Genomic DNA, 21,818 nt, shown 5'->3' on the forward strand with positions numbered 1-21,818 from the left:
ATTCTTAATGCTCACATCCTCCTGCAGGAAAATCCACTTTCAAGACAGGAAGAGACACAGGCCTGAGCCACAGAAGCCTCACGCTCACCTCTCAGAAGGCCCCAGGAGGACCCAGCTCCAACAGTGGAAACACCAAGCAGTCGTGAGGTTGGATTGCTAGGAACACAGAGGGAAGCTGTCCACAGGGGAGCCTGAGAAGGGTTCCAGGCCCCCTGGCCCCCCACCAATGAACTAATGGATCCATCTCAACTACTTCAGTTTATTTACTGATCATTAAAGACTCTCCTCAAAAGCTGGAAGAAGAAAAAATTTCACGCCAAGCTGGTGGGTAATCCCCGTGTTGGTATGACGTGCTAGCTCGGAAATGTTTTCTGCTGATGTTGTGGTTCGTCCGCTAAACTGCATTGATGCTGTGTCCCAGAACACGGGCATAGGCAAGAACGGGGACCTACCCTGGCCCCGGCTCAGGAAAGAATACAGGTATTTCCAAAGAATGACCACAACCTCTTCAGTAGAAGGTAAACAGAATTTGGTGATTATGGGCAGGAAAACCTGGTTCTCCATTCCAGAGAAGAATCGAACTTTAAAGGACAGAATTAATATAGTTCTCAGTAGAGAACTCAAGGAACCTCCACAGGGAGCTCATTTTCTTGCCAAAAGTCTGGATGATGCCTTAAAACTTATTGAGCAACCAGAATTAACAAATAAAGTGGACATGGTCTGGATAGTGGGAGGCAGTTCTGTTTATATGGAAGCCATGAGCAGGCCAGGCCATCTTAGACTATTTGTGACAAGGATCATGCAGGGATTTGAAAGTGACACATTTTTTCCAGAAATTGATTTGGAAAAATACAAACTTCTCCCAGAATATCCAGGTGTTCCTTCTGATGTCCAGGATGAGAAAGGCATTAAGTACAAACTTGAAGTATATGAAAAGAACAATTAATGTGAAAGTGTTTTCTGATCTATTTCAAGCCTCCTCCTGCCCCCCCAAAATTATGTATTTTTTGTTGTAGAGACTGTTGTTGACTTTAGATCTATGGATAATTATTTCTAAGCAAAGTACTTTTATTCCCCATTAATCTTAACTAAACTATATCAGATACCATTTGTGAAACATTTCTTTGCTGTAACTGCCTGAATGCCCATCAAGAGTCAAGAATAGGTGACCAGCACCTGCCTAGGGTAGAACATCTACCAAGACAGCCCAAAGTGGGAGAGTGCCCTGGTAGCATGAGCTGAAACCAGAGCCTATAGAGCTAGGAGCTAGGCAGATGGGTCCAAAGGTCAGAAATGGATTATAAACAGAAGAGCTAGCATTCAGTTACTAAAATTAGATCAAAAGAGGGACTGTGGATTACTTTATATCACACTTCTTAAAAAAATTCTGTTCACTCAGACCAGGAGTCAACAAGTTGAAAACTCCAGGATATTCCACAGGGATAGTGAAGAGACAGGTACGAGACTACCTTTTCGGTGGTTAAAGGAGAAGGTCTGAGACCTTAAAAAACTTTGTTTCTGATCTTCAGTGAGATTGCATGGGATGTTACAATGATAGAACAAGAACTGGCTGCTCTTTACAAAAAAGAATAATCTAATATCAAGCATAATGGCTAAAATTAAAACTTCAAAGAGGTAATAAATTGAGAATGAATATTGCTAGAAACCAAAATTAGTAAATTAGAAACTGAACTTCACAGAATTAAAAATGAAAATTAAAACCTGTTTTACCCACCACGTTAGGGAAGATTTAGATTAAGTATCCAAAAAAAAAGAAAAATAGCATTTTCTGCCTTATAAATTGGTACAACCTTTTTAGAGTGTAAGTTAGCAATATCAATTAAAATTCAAAATATTCTGGGTTTGGACCCAGAACTTCCACTTCTAGAAATTAATCCTGAACAAAGAAATGGACCCAAGAGTATCTGTTGCAACTTTTTTTTTCAAACTTGGAAACAGCCCAAATGTTGATTAATAAGAAATACCAACCAATATGTCTATACAATGTAACATGTGCAGCAGCTAAAAAGAATGAAGTACTGACAGAAAAATGCCCAAAACTGCTAAGTAAAAGAAGCAAATTGTGTATAATACTTAAAATGTTTAAAAAATGTTCATGTGTGGGAAAAAGCATGCTGCAAACTGTTAAAAAAAAAAAAAAAGAAAGAAAGAAAAGCCAGAAGAAAAGCTATGTCTGGATCTTAGGGAGCAAAACAAAACAGAACAAAACCAGAGCACCAAAGTGTTAGCAGGTGCTGCCAAAAGAGGGGTCAGAAATAAAGAAGACGGCGTCTCAGGCTACCAAGGAAGTCGATGGTGGACCAGAATTTTCTTTACACAAACATGATGTATGGCTTTGAGACACAGCACCTGGCAGAGACGAGGGGCACCTCTATTCCCAGTACCAACCCCAGGGAGGGTAGAAAAGGGCACTGGGCGAGGGACCAGAAAGCCATGGTGGCACTGCAGCCCAGCCCTTCCCAAGCTGGGCAACCTTGGATGAGGGGCTTAACCTCTCTGGGTCTCTGTTTCCATCTCTGAAAACTGAAGGAGTTGGACTAGATTATCCTAAACATATTTTGTGGTGCCATAAACTCTTTTTCACTTCCATGTCAACATTTTAGACAGAGATAGTCAGTTCTGTCATCTTCTCCAGCGCTGAGACAGTGTCCTTGTAACCTTGGCAAAGGGCCCTGGAAGGTGCGTGATAATTGTTTCTCTGCCTTGTTGCTATGGAAACTTGCAACTCTTGCATCCCTGGTGCTGGGACAATAGCCTGCCTGGAACTCCTGGGTGGTTTGGGTTTGTTTTGTCCACATGCATTGTAGGCACACTGAAGTGTTCCCAGAGCTGAAGGTGGTGGCTTGCTGATATGAGTCACTGACTCTCCCCCTTTAATTACCAAGTTTCACTAGAAAGCTTGGGATCGCGACAATCGCATTAGCAGCGCTGATGCTGCACGGAGGGGCTCCCACAATTAGCGCACCCTAGGCCCTGAAAACTGATCCCTGATCTGCCTTCTGCAGGCTTCCCTTGGCTTGCTCTGCGACTTTGGGGTGACCCTTTATTACTTTCCTGCCACCTCTAATGAGACATACACTTCAAAAAGTTGCCCTCGGGCTTCCCTGGTGGCTCAGTGGTTGAGAATCTGCCTGCCAATGCAGGGGACACGGGTTCGAGCCCTGGTCTGGGAAGATCCCACATGCCGCGGAGCGACTAGGCCCGTGAGCCACAATTGCTGAGCCTGCGCGTCTGGAGCCTGTGCTCCGCAACAAGAGAGGCCGCGACAGTGAGAGGCCCGCGCACCGCGATGAAGAGTGGCCCCCACTTGCTGCAACTGGAGAAAGCCCTCACACAGAAACGAAGACCCAACACAGCCATAAATAAATAAATAAATAAAATTAAAAAAAAAAAAAAGTTGCCCTCAACCAGCACTGAAAGATACAGCAGCCCCTCTGTGTGACTCCCTCTGATCATGAAAACACATCAACTCAGCAGACACGTGTGTCAGAAAGCAGGTCTTCTAGTGCCCAAACAGAAACATGTAATTGGCAGAAAGGCTGCTGATGGCGGTGCTGTATACTCAAATTCTGTTTTGTTAGAGAGGGAAAATGGGTTAGAAAATCCTCCCCGTCTATAGTAACCCTATAAAATGCATCAGATTTGCCCCAAGGTTTGTGCAATGTTACAACTCTCTTTTCAATAGTGGTAGTGAATTTGGAAACCAGAAATGTGATCATTGAGGCACGCCGCCTGGCTCCTGATGAAACAGAGCAAGCAACAGGCTTCCTGGCTTGCCCACATCCAGTCCTGAGACCGCAGCGTTCCCCACTGGCTGAGATTAATGGGGTGACACTGTGGCTGCCAACATTTCTCACTGTCACACTCTGCACCTACAAGCTCTTTCACCCTCCCTCCCCAAACAGGGCAACCTGCCACCGCCTGAATAATTGCCTGCATTTCCACGCATGCTTCACACGCAGAATCAACCCCAACTCCTCTATCTCTCTCACCTTCCCATACCTGATTGGTCACCAAGACTTCCTCAAACTCCACCTCTATTTCCTCCACTACTGTGCTAGTTCCCACCCACGGCCTTTCTCACCTGCACTCATCCAGTCATCTCCCAGTTGGACTCCTTGCCTTCAGCCTTACCCTCTCCAAGCCATCCTCCACCAGAGTGGTCTTTCTAAACCGCAGATCTCATCATGCCACGCTATTTACTGTTCTTCCGTGGCTCTCCAAGGCTTGCACCATCAAGTCGTAATCCATTAGCCCGCCATATAAGGCCCTTCCTGTACTGGCCCCACCCCCAGGCCACCACTGTGGGAACAGTTCTTCATCTAGCCCAACCCCCCTCCTCTTAAAACCTTCCCTCACCCTCTCTACCCTACCGGATAGAGCAAGCCATAGCCACCTCTGTGCTACCATAGCAACCTGGGCTTCCTCCCCTTAGCTCTCCTAGTTCCACGACATCTGCATGTTTCTTTAGATATCTGTCTCCCCTCCAGACCATGAGCTCTTTGTGGGCAGGGACCCTAACTTAGTCATTCTTGCAAAGAGCACGGTGCTGGCACACACTTAACAATTTTTCAATGAATGAATGAATGAATACATGAATGAAGAACTTGCCATATGCTACTTGCTTTTCACACGCAAGTATAACTTTTCACATGTAGAATAACTCTTTCCACACCCTAGTTACAGAAAGCAAACAAGCCAAGCTCAAAGAAGAAGAACCTGGGTATCGAGAAGAGAATGTGGAGTGAAGAGGTGAAGAGTTAAGCTGCTTGGGTTCAAATCCTACCTCTACCATTTTCTAGCTGTGTGACTTCAGTCAACTTTCTTCACTTCTCTGAGCATCCGAAGGAAGAGTAAATAATCTGACCTTCCTCATGGGTTGTTGTAAGCATTAAATGTTACATAAAGTACGTGGGAAGGGTCTGGTGCAAGGCAAGTGCTCAATCAATGTTAGTTACTATTATTAGGGAGGCACCGGCTTCCCAGGTATTTCTGCCATTTAGAGAACAATGAGCTCTGCCCAAATGGCTGCCGTGTCTTAGATGTTTCTAGAGCCTCCATTTCAGGAAGTTGTTGAGTTAATTCCAGCCTTGCTGATCTGTGACAAGTGTGGGTCCTCAGGGGCAGAACCCAAGGAAGGGTCTGTGGGAAAATGGCATCTCTGGCATAGGTGTCCACCATTGGAGCTTCATCCCCATCTCCTAATTGGGCCACCTCAGCCCCCAGTCCTGTGCCCACTCCCCTGGCTGGCTGAAATGACAGGGGCTTGGTGCAGGGTAAAGGGGGCTCAGTGGGGACTCTGGGAACCCTGCAGTCAGGAGTTTGTCATGCCTTCAATTTCTGGGTGGGGATGTCCCTTCTCTGCTACAGTCTTAGTCTGTTCAAGCCGCTAGATCAAAATACCTGCGTGGCTTAGAAACAACAGAAAGTTATTTCTGACAGTTATGGAGACAGGAAGTCCAAGATCAAGATGCCAGCCAGCATGGCCGTGTTTTGGTGAGGGCCCTCTTCCTGGTTCATAGCCGGCACCTTCTCTCTGTGTCCACACAAGATGGAAGGGGCTGGGGATCTCTCTGGAGCCTCTTTCATAAGGGCACTAATCCCATTCCCGAGGGTTCCACCCCATAACCTAATCTCCTCCCAAAGGCCTCACCTACTAATACCATCATCTGGTGGGTTAGGATTTCAACATATGAATCTGGGGGGGACTCAAACATTCAGACCATAGCAGCTACCCTGTCCCCATCATCTGCACCACCTCTGCACAGAGTGGTCACTCACAAGTGCTGCTGGAGCCTTTTTCACGCTGGGGGAATGGGGTGAGGCAGGCCAGGGGTGTGGGGAAGGGGACAGGGAAGAGTGGCATGGGGAAGGGCCTGGCTTTAGCATTCAGCACACTGGCCCCGAGGCTCAGCTTCGCCCCAGCCACCCACTGACCTGCACAAATTCCATCTCTCCCAAAGTCCCAGGCTTGTTCATCTGTAAAGTGAAGGGCCCTGGGTTAGATCACCATCTCCTGCATCCTGTGGCTCAGGGACGTGACCTGGGCTTCAAATGTGTTGCAGGGTGGGGGGGAACGGGAGAGGGTGCAGCATTGTTTCCCATTTCCTTCCCTCTACCTCCCATGCTGGTGCTTTGGGCTCTGGTGGCTTCCAGAAACACCCATTCTTCTTCAGACAGGAAAAGCCTTTTCTAAATCATTTTTCCTCTCTCTAGGTCCAAGCCAAGAAACCTGGAACAATAAAAAGCCAGCCCAGTCTTCTGTCATGATTGTCTGCAAACCTAAAATGGATGCCTTGGGCTCTGGAATGGTGAACACGGGTCTTCCTCATCAGCCCGGAAGGTCCTCAGGCTTCAGTATCCCCTCCAAAGACAAGAAGCCGATGGCCAGTGGGCCCAACCAGGACACCAAGACCCCATGGATGTGGGTGGCCCAGCCTCCTCTGGCTCTCAATTGTCAGCCTCAGAGAAACCAGGCACGTTGTAATGGAAATGGAGGGGACCCAACCTTCAGTACATGTGGGGAGGGGGTGACTGTGTTCTGTGTGCCAGGAGTGCTGGGTCCTGCTGATTTATTTACAGAGACATACCTTCCCTATTATTAATAATGAAACACTTGGATATCTACAGAGGTCTTGCTCTGTGTCAGGCACTACACTAAGTGTTCTGGCTGCATCAAGTCATAAAGTCATTTGGTTATTCAACCAAAAACTTAGTGAGCGCTCAGCGTGTGCCTGAAGCTGTGCTAGGCACTGGGGCACAATGTGAAGCCATGGTTCCCTCACTCAGGGAGCTAACAGTCTAGGGTTATGGCTCTCATATGTGTGCATCCAATGAGAATCACCTGGTGTGTAACTCTGGGCCACACCCCCAAACAGGAATCTTCACTTTTCTCAAGCACCTTATCTCTAATTCACACTTTATGAAACACTGGTCTGGTACTATGGGAGAAATCTATTACCATGCTCATGTTACAGATGAAGAAACTGAGGTTCAGAGAGGCTGAGTAACTTGCACTACATCACACAGCTCATAAGGGGCAAACCTGAATAGGGACACTGCTCTATCTGATTTCAGAGCCAGTGTTCTTAATTACTACTCTACCCTGCCTTCCCAAACCTTACCCAAAGAATTATAGCCTTATCAAATCATTTCACTGCTGTGTAATCCTTATGACTACCTAACCATATGAGGTAGAAAGTGTTACTAACATTCCCATTTTACAAATATAAAAATGGGGCTCAGAGGTAGAGCAACTTGCTCAAGGTCACATGACTAGCAGGCCCCAGAGCCAAGCTTCAAAGTCAGGTCTGTCCCACTGCAAGGCTTATGCTCTTTCCGAGACTAAACTTCTTCTTCTTCTTTTTTTTTTTTTTAGTTGGAGTATAGTTGCTTTACACTGCGGTGTCAGTTTCTGCTGTACAGCAAAGTGAATCAGCCATACATATACATATATCCCCTCTTTTTTGGATTTTCTTCCCATTTAGGTCACCACAGAGCACCAAGTAGAGTGCCCTGTGATATACAGTAGGTTCTCATTAGTTACCTAAATATTTTATACATAGTAGTGTATATATAAGACTCTACTTCTGAAAATTCTTTTATAAAAATAAGGAGCAATCAAATGCAAAAGCAACAACAAAAACCAGCCATGGACAAAAGGGAAGGACAAAAATGCAGATATTGTTAGCAGGTTAGACTTGGAGGAGAGGAGCTCTTTCTCCCACGGTCTCTGGGGATGTTCACAGGCACAGAACCCCTGAATCACCTGTGCCCCATGGAGCTCAACCCATGGACTGAGAAATTCCAACCTGCATGCACATGCACAGCCATGAGGATACGCACTTGCCACCATACGTGTGACATGTGCGGCCACATTCGGATATTCATGTGCACACGCTGTATCCATGCCACACTCCTTGAAATCCCAGCCCCTCCGGAACACCCCACGAGAAAGTCACCTTGTGGCAGGTGGCCCTCCACTGGCCCAAACGGCCATCACCACAGGATTAAACAGCCTCTGCTGAAAAGTGTTTTCTAGTCAAAAGAGGTTTTAGCAGCTAGAGTGCATGTATAAAGGTCAGTTCCCCACTCAGGGGACAGCCAAGCCCGGGGAAGGGACAGAAGGCTGGGGAGGGACTGCCTAGGGGATGACATTTGGAATTATGCATTTCCCTAAACTGCCTGCAGAGCTGCCGTGCTCAAGGGAAGGCCTGGATCCCAGGGGACTTGGTCTTTTTACATTTACATGACAAGCCCCTCTGCACAAAGCAAGCATCAACTAACCTGCAAGGAAGGGGGGATGCACATCACAGCACCCCAGGAAAGCACAGAGCTAACTCCTCCAAGAGCTAGCGCACCTTGGGGAAGGCACCAACTGCTGGGCCCCTCTCCCAGGCCTCTCGGCCAGGCTGCCAGTGCGGATTCCCTTCCTTCTTTGACTCACACTGAGCCCTGACATTCCTGAGGAGGCTTACAAGCCCAAAGAGACCTTGCTGCCTAGCTACCCCTGGACCACAGCATATTTGCAAGATGGGGTGCACCGGGAGGAGGCCCAGCACACCCATCTACTTGGTGAACACCAGTTCCACACGACCCTGTCAATCCAGCCAGGACCCTCGGACCACTCAGACTCCCCCTCTCCCACACCCTCAAGCACCCGGTCCTGCTGCTTCCGCCTTTTTATTCTTTCCTCTTCTCTCTGTCCCAACTGACAAAGACTTGGCCAGACTTTAGTCAGGCTCCTCAGAATCCACTTTCCAATTATACCTGGACTTTCGGGCTCCCGCGTTCATCTCTGGATCATCCAGTTTTAGCACGAATCCTGCTAAATCAGTTTAGCCAGATCCCCCCAACCCCAACCCTCAGGATCTGATCACGCTCAGTATCTGACTGGTTTCCTCATCCTCCACCATCCCCCAGGTGATGTCTGATCACCTCCACCTGCCTTCAGCAAGAATCCGGGTCAGTTTAGCCAAAATCCCCTCTTACCCCTGATGCTTCCTCTCAGTACTTTCCCATCCACTGACCCCACCCTGCTCCTTGGCTATAAATTCCCACTTGTCCTGTTGTATTTGGAATTGAGCCCAGTTCTACAGAGAGGTCTCTTCCCCTACTGCACCAGTCCTCAATAAAATCTGCTTTTTCCACTTTAGCTACTGTCCAGCTCTGTTTTTTGTTTTTCACAACCACACCCACCCCTGCTGCCATAGGCCCTGCAGCAGCATCTCTTGCATGTCCTACGCATGAGGATCTCCCAGTGTTCATCATCTCGGAACATGCTTTCTCTAGAGTTGTCCAACACAACTCAAATCCTGGCACCGCGATGTTTTAAGACGTAGCATGACTCCAACTGCCCACTGGATAAACCGTAAATACTGACTCGGCCGTCAAGGTCCTTCACAACCTAGGACCAGTCAACCTGCCTGACAGTATCTATCGCCCAACCTTTCCAAATACTCTGACCTCTAGACATGTAAACACATGTGCTCCCCCCAACAGCCCATGGTATCTACTGCAGTAGGTATCCTGAATGTTACTGATTTCTTCTCAGGTCTTCATCTCTCTGTCTTATAACCTCCTAGAGGGCTTGGCACAGAGCAGGGACAGAGTGAAATTTTAGATCACACAGGTGGGTGAGTAGATGGTGGATGGACAGACAGATGGATGGATGAGGAGTCTTGTATTGGCTTTTGTCATTTTCATCTGATGCCTCCCTGGGAAGCAAGCAGCCTGATCAGACATTTTCAAACAGAAAGGTTGCTTGGCCTCTACTTTTAAACTGATGAATATGAAAGATGAGAATAATAATATCTACATTGTAGAGCTGTTGTGAGGATTAAATGCGAAAACATAAAGTATTTAGCCCTGTGCCTGACACACAGTAGGTGTACAACATACAGCAGCCACTGCTGGAACCAGCTCCTATGTGTTAAGTCCCTTTGCCTTCCAATGGGCAGGACGCAGGCACTCCAGCCTCTCCTAATTCTGGTGGAGACAGATCTTTCCCGCAGGCTGGAGTGAAGGTGGAGGGCAGCCACAGAGGAGCTCCTGGCCTACTTTGTGTAATTTTAGGCTCAGGCAAGGCTCCAGACAGTAAGTGATGCAAAGAGCACACATAGCCAGCTGCAGAAAATGAGGCCCAGGGGACAGGGCGCTCGGGGTGGCTCTGTCCAATAGGGGCTGCTCCACCTGAAGGCGCAGGGCTCTTACCCAGCCTCCGGCGGTGCCCATGGCTCAGGCTTCTGCAAAGCTGCCAGGCATGCCTCCTGTTCCACAAAAAGAAAAACAAAAGAAAAAAAAAGGAAGGCAGCCTCTGACATCCCAGGCTATAGGGAAGCTCCTCTCCCGTACCCATTTGGAAAGGCAGGGGAAGTTGAGACAAAGCTTCTCCATGTGACACAAAGGCCTGCATGTCCAAGCTGGTCCTTTAGCCCCTGCTACCATGATTCTTAGGTTCCTCACAGGTCTCCCTGCATCCATACACTCCCCACTAGCCCATCTTCCACACAGCACCCAGGGTGAGCAGTATACACATAGATCCCATCCTCACCAGCCTACAATCCATTCAATGGAGGCTCCCTATGTCTTCCAGAGACAGTCCAAATTCCTTGGCATGGCGTTCAAGGCCCTTCACAGCCCTTCCAGCGTCTCACCCTGCCCCACATGCTGGGATACACTTACAGGCATCTGCATGTGCTCTTCCCTCTGCCTGAAACACCCCAGAGTTGCTCGGCAAGGAGGTGACGGAGCCAGGACTCCGGGCCTTCTCTTCTGTCTCTGAGTGCCACACTCCTTGGGTGGGAAGGGCTTGGGGATTCCAGAGCAGCCCAGTCCCATGCTGCTGAGATGCCAGGACAGACCTTTCCCGTTTCTTACATCCCGAATTCTCTGAATTTGCCCTCGTTACACATCACTGTGTGACTCTGTGAGCACCTAGTCGATGGTTACCCAAATAAAGTCAGCACGGGCTGCAATCTACATCTCCAAGGGTCTGAATGGCTCAGCTGCAAAAGGGAACACAAGCTGACATTTCCAATTAACCTTGTTCTTACCCTCAGTCACTGTGCACCGCGTGGCACACCCTCATGGGACTGCAGAGGCCAGAGTCCAGGGGGCGAAGGCAGACCCTGGCATCCCAAGCAGCAAGGAAGCACCTCTCCAACATCCATTTGGGAAGGCACTGAGAGCTAAGACAAAAACAGCACTATCCAACACAAAGACTCATGTCCCAGCTAACCCTCTGGTCCCTGCCATTCTGCTCACAGGAACCTCTCTGTAGCCTCAGCTCCCTCTGACATTTGGACCTCCTGGGGCCCCTGGGCTAGGGAGCTCCCCATTTCTCAGGACGAGGGCCTCTGAAGGCCTCCTGGCCATGTGCTCAATATCACCGCTCCCCTCCATCACTAATGACTCTACACATCCAAACACGTGGCCATGCAACTATATTCTGGACAATAGGATGTAGGAGGAAGTGGTATGTGTAACTTCCAGGAATTGTCCTTAAAGGAAAAGGATGTGCACTTCTCCTCCTTCCTTCTTCCTGCTGGGTGGAAGGCACATATAATTGCTGGAGCTGGAACAGCCATTTTGGACCATATGTTGGAAGGCTCATATTGAAGATGATAACAAGCTAAAAAGAGCCCAGGCCCCTGACACTGGAATAGCCAGACCAGCCCCAGACTGCTTAACTCCAGGCTTTTTGAATGTAAGAGAGAAACGCACTTCTATCCTGCCTAATCCACTGTTTTACTGAGTTTTCTGTCAACTCATTGCTAAACCTAATTCTAATTGATATGGCAGGTGACCTAAAAAAGGCTTGGTTTACTTTTCGAGGCATTTTTCTCTGCATCAGTGCCAAACACTGCAGATGGGACCACTCTGTCCCACGTGCTTGGGCTTCTCTAAGGGGCTGCTTCAATCTAAATGGAATACGTGATCCCAGACCTTACCCTGAATTTGTCACTGGCAAAGGCTCTCTTGGTCCTTGTGGTTTCTTCTCCACTCTTCTACCTGCCCTGACCTTCCAGTTTGATATCCACTGGCCAGCTTTTCTGGCCTACCTCTATTCTGTTATTCCCAGTTTCTTCTCCATGTTGCATATAGGTAGTGTTTATTTCACATGGTGGTTTCCGAGTGACTAGCTTCTTGGGACTGTTCTGGGTACAAAACTAGTGGCTGGGCTGGGACCCTAAGCATTGCCCCTCCCCTGCCCTCACCCTCTAGGAGAGGCTAGCCCATACAAGTATATCCTTGTGGACTCACCTCCTTCAGTCTACCCTGAAGCATGATGGGGAAACAGAGTCAAGGGCCTGTCCTGGCCGATTTTACCTTCTCAAAAAGCCCAGCTGCCAGTAGGGCCTAATCTGGACACAGGAGTTAGCCAGGGGAGAGGAAGCCTCGCATAATGCTGGGACAGAGGCCACTGAAAAGGCAGGCTTGGCCTCCAAGACAGGACTCTGGTGGCAGCCCCAGAGAGCAAGGAATCAGTCAGCATTACAGAGTTGCAAACCAAAGCGTCCCCCAGGAAAGACCCAGAAGCAGGGAGTGCTTAGCTCTCAGCCCCTCAGGGGAGTAGACTCAGATGATCCCAGCCCAGGTGGGACCCAGGGTAGAGTGTCTAGATCTCCTTGGGCTCCAGTCTCCTAGATGAGCAGGTTGATGGGCCTATACACTTGCGACCTCTCAGAGGAGGAGTTCAAGGCAGGCCCTTCCCATGGCTTTCCAATGGGACACGTTGATTTTTGGCACCCTGCCATTGGAGGACTTTGACCAACCCTTGCGCCATGTGGAGCCCAGAGCTGAGCAATCCCAAGGCCCTCCCCTGTCTCACCCCTACACGGCTCTTCTGAAAGCCCTCCTGCTCTTTTCCTCTCCTTGCTTTCCTCTCCCCACCACCTGGCCTGCACTCCTCTATTCATCCATAACTTAGAAATAAGGCGTTTCACAAGCTTCACTAGATCCTCAGATTCCGGGTGCACGGGATACTTCATGACACGAGAGAGAAGGACCGTGGGAGCCCTGTGTACTACCTGGGAGTCAACGGTCTAGAGCAATGCTGTCCAATAGAACTTCCTGTGGCAGAAACGTTCTATTCCTACACCGTGCAAGATAGCAGCCTCCAGCCACGTGTGGCTTTTGAGCACTTGAAATGCAGCTAGTGCAACTGAGAAGCTGAATTTTTAATTTTACTTAATTTCACTTAATTTAAATTTAAATAGCCACATGTGGCTAGTGGCTGCTATCTTGAACATTGACAATCTGGAGGAGTCAAATAAGCAAATAGTTGTTCAAACATGGAGATAATTGTTATTAATTGCGATAAGCACCATGGAGGGAATGAACAAGCATGTAGTGAGAATGTACGATGGGGGAATTTACCCTTTCCTGGGGGGTAAGGGAACACTTCTCTAAAGCAGTCACATTTTAGTGGGTGACCCAACTGTAGACAGAAAAACAAAACTCCATACAGGAAAAAAAAAAAAAAGCCCCAAAGGAAAGATACCAAAAATATTTTTCAAATGCTTTATAACAAATTCATTTTCTTTACATGAGGAAGAATAAACTTTTTTTTTTAAAGTGGGTCAGCTCAACACTATATATTCATTCCTCTCTGAGGAAAAGTAAACTAAATAAAGTTGCTGTCTATTTATACGTGGGCCAAACTTGATTTTTTTTTTCCTTATGCAACAGAGTCTGTCAGAGAACCAAGTGTTCCCTAGCCCATCCCGGGGAAAAGAGGACAAGACGGCTTCAGGACCACTGCCTTCGCCATACGCCTCATCTTCCATCATTAGAGCCGTCAGGGCCTGAGATCATCAGTGAGGCCTTGCCGCACCCACATGCCTCATGCCCGGAAATTTCTAACACTTTTGACCTCTTTAGCTTCCTTAGAATAAAGGTGCAGCGTACAGCTTATCCCCCCTGGTGAGGACAGAGCAGCTTGAAGCTTTGGAAAGGCTGGTGGATATAGTTGCCTGGAGAGCTGCCCAGGTGACTGCTCATTTCCTGGACTGGAGTAAGAGCCTTTATAAAGGGAAGTGACATGTTACAAATGCATTCACCAAAGAGAAGGGAAAGGAGAAAGCAGCCAGGGGCACTGGGAGCCTCCTGTCTTCTCCCAGGAGGCAGGAAGTCAAGCCTCTGCCCTCTGGTCAGGGGTTTCTGGGAAGTGAGCTGTGTCATTCTGAGGCACTTGCCTCACTCACCTGCCAGGGCCAAACTGTGGCAAGGAGCCTAGGACCCTAGGACCCTGAGAAAGTTAGTCATCCTCCCATTGGCCCCCGTAACTCTTGGTTCAGATATTCACAGTAGCTGTTGTCATGCTGTATTCACGTATGTTCATGCTTCCATCACCTCAGAGAGGCCAGAAGCTTCTAGAGGGCAGGCTCTAATTCATCCATTCCAGCATCCTTGTGCCCAGCTCCGGGCCTGGTGGAGAGTAGGTGTGCATAAATGACTACTGAACCGAGAAAAGCAGCATATGGGCAGCGCGGTGTTCAAATCCCAGCCAGCCTCCTAGTGTGTGTGAGGCCAGTTACGTAACCTCAAAGAGCCTCGAAGTTTGGATTAAACGTGAGGAAGCATTTTAGGCCCAGCCTGGATCCCAGTAAGGGTTCAATAGGCAGGGGCTTACCGTGGACAGAGCGGGAGGGAGTTGAGACCCCGCTAAGCACAGAGTAATTTGCAGAGACCCCTCGCCCTGGCTTGAAGAACTTGCCTTTGGTCAGTCTAGCTTCCACACGATGCTGCTGGCTTTCCTCAGGGAAGATAAGGGCCTCCTCCTTGATTAAATAACCAAGTACCAGCCTCACCTCATCTCCAGGCCTCTGCCCCCGCGCCCAGTCTCTGACGCCTCACCCCCCCCATTCCTGAGCCACTCCAGACTGAGATCAGCTGTTTTCCAGGAGCCATAGCTTCCCATGCAACGGGCAGACATCATGAGCACTCCCAAAGCCCTGGACAGCTCTAGGTACCTGGGTTTACCCCACCCCCAGTCACAGCTCTTCTAGTTCTAGTTTAGTCTGGACCAGCAGCTCTCAAAGTGTTGACTCAGGACCATCAGCATTCCGCATCACCTGGGAACCTGCTGGATATGCAAATTCTGGGGCCCGGCCCCACTCCACACCCACTGAATCACAGACTCTGGGGGGTGGGGCTCAGACATCCACATTTTAACAAGCCCTCTAAAGATTCTGATAGATTCTTAAATTTGCGAACCACCCTGAAGTTCTGACCGGTTCCCCTTTCTTTATTGCACCTCTTTCCATCCCCAGATTGGCGTCTTCCTCCTGTGCCCCAGCCAGGGTTGGTACTAAGGCCCTGAGCAGACTTTCCTGCCTGCTGCCTGAATCTCAGGGTGGCCCCATCTGTGTATATTTTGCCTTCCTGACCCAGCACCCAGAGCCAACCTCCAGTGGAATCAAGACACTGCTCAGCCAGCACGGCTGCCCCTCTAAAGCCCATCTCCACAGCCCCAGGGCATGGATGGAGCGAGAGCTGCCACCATGCCCTCCCAACCCCACAGACCGGAGGGAATCCACAGAGAAGACAGGAGGGAAAGCTCAGCGATGGGAAATGCCTTTGACATTCATTGTGAGGAGAACTGAGAGAGAGACCCATGGAAGACCCTAAGCAGAAGGGAGACATGTGGAGAGGACTGAGGGGCACCAAGCTCCCGCCGCGGTCCCCAGGCTTCCCCAGGCACTGCTAACCAGTTGGCCCCTCCTGAGCCCTGCAAAGCAGTCCTCCTTTTAAGTTTAACTTTCTGCTGAGCAGCAATTGCTCACTGCTGGGTGCCAAGGTCACCTGCCACGCCCCTGGTTGCAAGTCGGCAAGTGTGGCCCAGAAATCCACTTAACTCCTAGAAAACGCATGGGCACAGCCCGAAGGGAACACTGGAGAATCTGCAGCACAACACACAGACACCTCCCGGCCCTGCCTTGCCTGATCCTTTTGTAATTATACGTTTATTACCTCTCTCCCTCTGCACCGTTGGCCACTGTTCAGCACTTCACAACCACGAATGGGTCTGCCCGTTAAGGGCCAGGGGATGCATCCTCCGGGTCACCACCCCTCCGCTGATACCAACACTGCTCCCGTCAGCTCAGGTTCATCTCTCTGCCCCAGGGCGGTACCCCAACTGGAAGCCCTACAAACTCACTGTGACAACAATGGCTCTAGAGTAGCTCCCCTTCCTGCCCCACGCCCTACCTTGGATATCTCCCCAGTCGGCTTGCTCCCCTCTGCCGCAACCCACTCCCAAACGCCATCCCGAGGGCCCCCTCAGCCCTGTCTCTTTTCCAAGAGCAGCTGGGTTCTGGAAGAAGCATGATCATTGTGAGGAGAGGGGGCCACAGAGATGTCGGGGTCCATGCTGAGGGAGGCGCACGGTTAGACTTGGGGTGCCTTGGTCTTAAATATCTCAGGCAATATCTATAATCTGTGTCTCTAGTGTTTTCCAACATGCCTTCTGTGAAAGACATAATCTGCAGCTGTTAGCAGGTGTTATGTGAAAAAAGGGGTGGGGGGAGACTTCTGTGATGAAATGCATTTGGGACACCCTAGAAGTGAACCAGGGTTTCTTACTACAAGGTGTCATAGAGCCTTGAGTGTGGTTATATATTTAGGTCATTCATAAAGAAAGATTTTCAAATGTATTTAGCCACAGCATTCTACTGCATGGACCTGGCATGGAACTAGTGCTCCATGGGACACACTTTGGGAAGAGGAGTGCTCTCAGCAGTTGGGTTGTGAGAGTGTGTCTGATTCCCTCCCGTGGCTTATACAGGTCCATCTCTCCCGCACATACCCTGTATGTGGAAGGTGTTCATGGAGAGGCAAGACTGGCCAGACTGGAGGCCTGTAGGGCCCTGTTGCTGACAGTGTTCGTCTGAGCCCACCGTCCCTCCAGCAGCGGGGTGGGGGGCCTGGAAGGAGCGAGCAGGGAGTGGGGATCAACAGGAGCTGGTCCTGAGCAGCCTGGAAGTCAGGAATCTGTAATCCTTGAACCTACTCTTGCAGGCACCTTCCTAGGCACTTTGAAATCATGGTCCCATTAAATCCTACCAACAACCCAGTGAAGTATATATCATTATTGCCATTTTACAGATGTGGAAACTGAGACTCAAAGATGCTAAGAAACTAGTAGGATTTAAACTAAGATTCCCAATGATGAGTCCTGAAGGGAGCCCTGGCTGCCCGGGGAAGGGCAAAGGGCAAGGTCAGAGCCCACTGTCTGACAACATCCTGTCCACGCCCTGCCCACCACCACCAACCACACCAGTGAAGATGCCAAGGACCTGCCCTTTCTGGCAGCCCGCAGGCTTCAGGGGCCTCTTTTATCAGTTCTAACTTGTGAGCATTTTCCTTACATGGTGTAAACATTTGCCAGGAACAGGGTTCTTATCTTCCCCAACCCCAGCTTAATCCATGCTCCAGCGCTCAGAAGAGTCAGACCTTGATAGCGTGGCCCCAGGAGTGGGCATGTGTCGGCGTGTGGATACACAGGTCTGGTGAGCATCCCCTGTAACAAAACTCACCTGAGGTCTGGTTTCTCACTTAAACCACCCTGTTTGTTTGGGGGAAATCCAATTATTCTCTGTGAAGTAATTCCCTGCACCCCATAATTTCCAACAGATTTCATCCCATGCATGGCAAAGATATTCAGGGGCAGCTTCTGCACCTCTGGACGCATTCAAGCAGACCTTTCCCAACCTCCCAGAAACCCATACTCCTCCAAGGAAGAGGGGGAGCAGGGGAGAGACACTTTTGGTGCCAGAGGGAGGAGAGGGCTCACAGACCCTCTGGAGACTCCAAAGACAAGCAGTCTTTTGCCTCATTTGCCCCATCCGTCCACTAATTTTATTCAGCACCCACTCTGTGCATTGAAAGATTTCAGAAGCTTCCCTGGTCAATAACATGTGCCTGTCTCATGGGGTCTTTATTAACAAGTGAATGGAATTTGAGCTAATATTTGTGAGCATCAGCTACATGACACAGTTTTACTTCACTGAATCTTTACTATCCTGCTCTAAGATGGGAACAGTATCCCCATTTTCTAGATGGGAGACTGAAGTTCAGGGAAGTTAAATTACTTGTATAAAGGTCATATAAGCCCTACTGATCTGTCGCCAGGAGCCAACCTCTTTCCTCCTTACCATGCTGCCTTCCTAGACTTTTTAAAAGCACCAGACAGCCTCATCTAGGATAACTCCCATTGTCAGAGTCAAGTTCAGAACAGGTCCTGCCTTAGCACTAGCTAATGATGGTGGCATCTGGGACAGAGTGGAGGCCCTAGACAGCTGTCAGGAGGCCAGGGTTCCCCGGAGTATGGGTACAGGTTTGGCTGCCCCACAGGTGAGCCTGGAGCTGGGAGCGACTGGATTGGGAAACCCATGGTCCTGACTGTAATCTGCTGCTAAGCATTGAACAATCACAGGGAAGGGAAAGACTTCCCTCCCTCCCCTATCTGAAACACAATCTTCCTCCCTCCCGTGACTCTTTCCTTTTCACAAGGCTTATCACTGCTTCATTACATATCTATATGTCTACTTCTTTAGAGTCCTTGACCATCACGGAAACAACAATTTAATTGTCACTCCAGTTCACACAGTATCTACAGGACTAGCACAAGCCTGACACACAGAAAGCTCTCAATAACTATGTGCTGAATGAATAAATAAACAGAAACCCAAGGTGGTCCAAGAAGATGCAAGATGGCACTTGACTACCTAAACAAGGCACATCTCCTGTCTTGGATGAATTCAGGGCACTAAGGGAACTTGCCAGTGAATGACTAGACCCATTTTCATGGTCTTTAATGAGTTCTGGAGAATAGGAGAAAAGTCAAGAGATTAGTACCATGCATCCTGTAGCTCCAGTTTCTAAAGTGAGAAAGGAAGTAAATTCTAGACTACAGATGTGTGGTGGCACCCATGAAAGATTCTAAGAGAATGACACCAGGGATGATTTGGGCACTAGGAGCCCAGATGGCCTGCTACAGTGGATTGAGTAATGCGCCCCATCCCCCAAATTCACGTCCATCCAGAACCTCAGAATGTGACCTTATTTGGAAATAGCATCTTTGTAGATATAATTAGTTAAGAGGAGGTCATGCTGGATTAGGGTGGGCCTTAATCAAATGACTACTGTCTTTTTAAGAAGAGAAAACAGAGATGCAGAGACACACAGGGAAGAAAGTCACGTGAAGATGGAGGCAGAGACTGCAGTGATGCATCTACAGGCCAAGGAGCACCAAGGATTGCCTGCAACCACTAGAAGCTAGGAAAAAGCAAGGGAGGCTTCTCCCCTAGATCCTTCAGAGGGGGCATGGCTTTATAGAACACCTTGATTTTGGACTTCTAGCCTCCAGAACTATAAGAGAATAATTTTCTATTAAGTCACCCACTCTGTGGTACTTTGTTACAACCCCCCCTAGGAAACTAATGTACCCACAGAGGACACATCCTGTCAGATTGACCTCATTTCCTTAACAGAATTACTAGAGCAGCAAGGCAATGGTGAAGGCTTCCTGCAAGGCTTCCTTGGCTAGATACTCCTCAGATCTAGGGACAGACCCCATGGTCAGATGGCATAGCCTGGTTAGGGAGCACCTCTCCTGGACCAAGTGGACTCTTTCTCCAAGAGATGACCTCTTCTCCAAAGAATTCCACCACCTGCTCTCATGCAGTTGGGGTAAATGTAAGAAGCAAAGGTGAAACTCTGTCGTGTGGTTATGAAGTCAACTGCCAGGGCCAAGCAGTGTACATGCAGGTGGTAAAACCCTAGGGGACGCCATTCACACTGTCATTTGCACCTAGAGTTGTGCCGTACACACCCTGCACCGCATACAGGGCAGCCCTGACAGCTGCCTGAAATGGCACCTATAGGGATTGCAAAAATGTCACTGGAGTACATCAGCAATATGGCACCAGTTAACTCAGGTTTCCATGGGCAATTATGGAATAGACAGAGCTGGCGAAAAGTTGAGTCAGTCTCACTTCTATGCAAGATAGTGTCCTTGAGAAAAAAAAATTAATATCAAAATAAGACTTTTCACTGGCCCAGCTCCTTGCCTCTGTTGAGTATTATTACTTTGCGTGTGACAGTTGCACGATGCATGTGGCAGTTGCACCATGCAAATGCAGACCACACCACCAACTCCTGTGGTGCCAGCAGCCAGCAGCATGAACTTGGCAAAATAGTCAACTGACACTCTGAAAGGAGTAAAGCACTGTTTGCAGGGAGCAAACACTTTATGATGTGTCAGTGTAAGCTACCATTATCTTTAGCGAATATTAGTGACTAACACTATCCAGTTATGAGTGACAGAAAAATGTGCAGTAATCTACAGTCCCAAATAAGTTTAAATGTTATTTTCAGTGCATGTTATAGCCTAAAGAACAGAAAGAAAAAGGTATACAGATTTTATTACTAGGAAATCCATTTCTCCATGGTCCCAACAAATACATGTTGAAAAAATATTTCAAGAATATTACATAAAAGATGTGCCACACCATTAGCCTGCCCAGGAAGCCAACAGGTCTCTTGTGTCTTTCCCTGATAATCTCAGGACGCTGCCACTGGATGGCCCTTGGAAACTGTCTAGTCTAGCTGTTTTCATGCTGTTTCAAGGAGCCCAGGATGCCACAGAAGTTCCCCCAGGTCCCTGCAAACAAGAGAGACTCTGAGCCTTACTCTTCTCTAACCAGAAAGACTGTCATCTTATCTGTTTTATTTTTGGACCTCTATGTAGGTTTCATTTTTTAAAGGGTCATCTTGGCTTTTTAAAATGCAATAATTGTTGATCTAACCCAGTACCTTCGTTGTTAATAGCATGGACCCTTTAACCAGGAAGTTTGGGTTCAACTCTTATCTTTGCCATTTAACTAGCTGTGTGACTTTGGGAAAATTACTTAACTGCCCTGTGCCTCCATTTTCTCATCTGAAAAATGGAGAGAGTAACAGTATCAACCTCACAGGGTTGTTGTGAGGGTTAAATGACTAGTACTCATAAGACGCATAGAATAATGCATGGCGTGTTTTAAGCACCTCCTAGCCGTGAGCTGCTATAATTATTGTCTTGCATCCTCACTATACAGAAGGGGAGTCTAGGACCCAGAGAGGCAAAGCAATGCATCTGAAGTTGCCAGCTTTAGACCCAGGGCAAGTTGATCTCACACCACATGGCCAGCTCCAATTACCACCCAACTTCCAGGAAGATGGGTCAAGGTTCCCGGGGGTCATCATTGCTGGACCCTGCGCACCCACTGAGTTCTACACTTCCCAGCTCGAAGTGGGAGCTGATTATTTGCCAAACTCAATTAAAGAATGAATTCAGTTGTGAGTGTTTTTGAGCTACTTGAAAGGTCCTCAAAGTGGGCCTGGATGACTGGAGATGAAGGCAGCAGAGGCAGGGCTGGCTGGATGTGGGTCTCTACCACCCTGCCCTGGCCAGTGCCAGCCAGTGCCACCCCCCACCCCCTGTTGGACAACCTCACCATGCAGGTGCCCTCACTTGACCACAATATGTTTAGAAAACACTATATTCCCTGTATTCTAAGATGTTCATTTCTTTTTTACATTTCAATGTTTCTGAAATGGTGATGAATCTTACAGCCAATGTGTACTTTAATGCCATAGTGTTTCTTCTTTTTCCTCTGAAAAACTATCATTAAATCAATGATCTGGGGCTTCCCTGGTGGCGCAGTGGTTAAGAATCAGCCTGCCAATGCAGGGGACAAGGGTTCGAGCCCTGGTCCGGGAAGATCCCACATGCCGCAGAGCAACTAAGCCCG

General features: G+C 48.5%; 2 protein-coding genes across 3 annotated transcripts in view; one reads left to right on the forward strand and one right to left on the reverse strand.

The window, feature by feature from the left end:
- Nucleotides 1–946, forward strand: part of LOC133099062 (dihydrofolate reductase-like) — a 61,763-nt gene extending 60,817 nt beyond the window's left edge. Inside the window, exons 3-4 of the mRNA XM_061202512.1 lie at nt 28–142; nt 358–946. Of these exons, the coding sequence (XP_061058495.1) occupies nt 28–142; nt 358–946 (704 nt within the window). The remainder of the gene's footprint in view (nt 1–27; nt 143–357) is intronic.
- GALNT18 (polypeptide N-acetylgalactosaminyltransferase 18) overlaps nt 1–21,818 on the reverse strand; it is a 346,810-nt gene that overhangs the window by 263,346 nt on the left and 61,646 nt on the right. The gene's annotated exons all lie outside the window — the stretch shown is intronic.

This window comes from Eubalaena glacialis, chromosome 10, assembly GCF_028564815.1.
Source record: "Eubalaena glacialis isolate mEubGla1 chromosome 10, mEubGla1.1.hap2.+ XY, whole genome shotgun sequence".
Taxonomy (NCBI): domain Eukaryota; kingdom Metazoa; phylum Chordata; class Mammalia; order Artiodactyla; family Balaenidae; genus Eubalaena; species Eubalaena glacialis.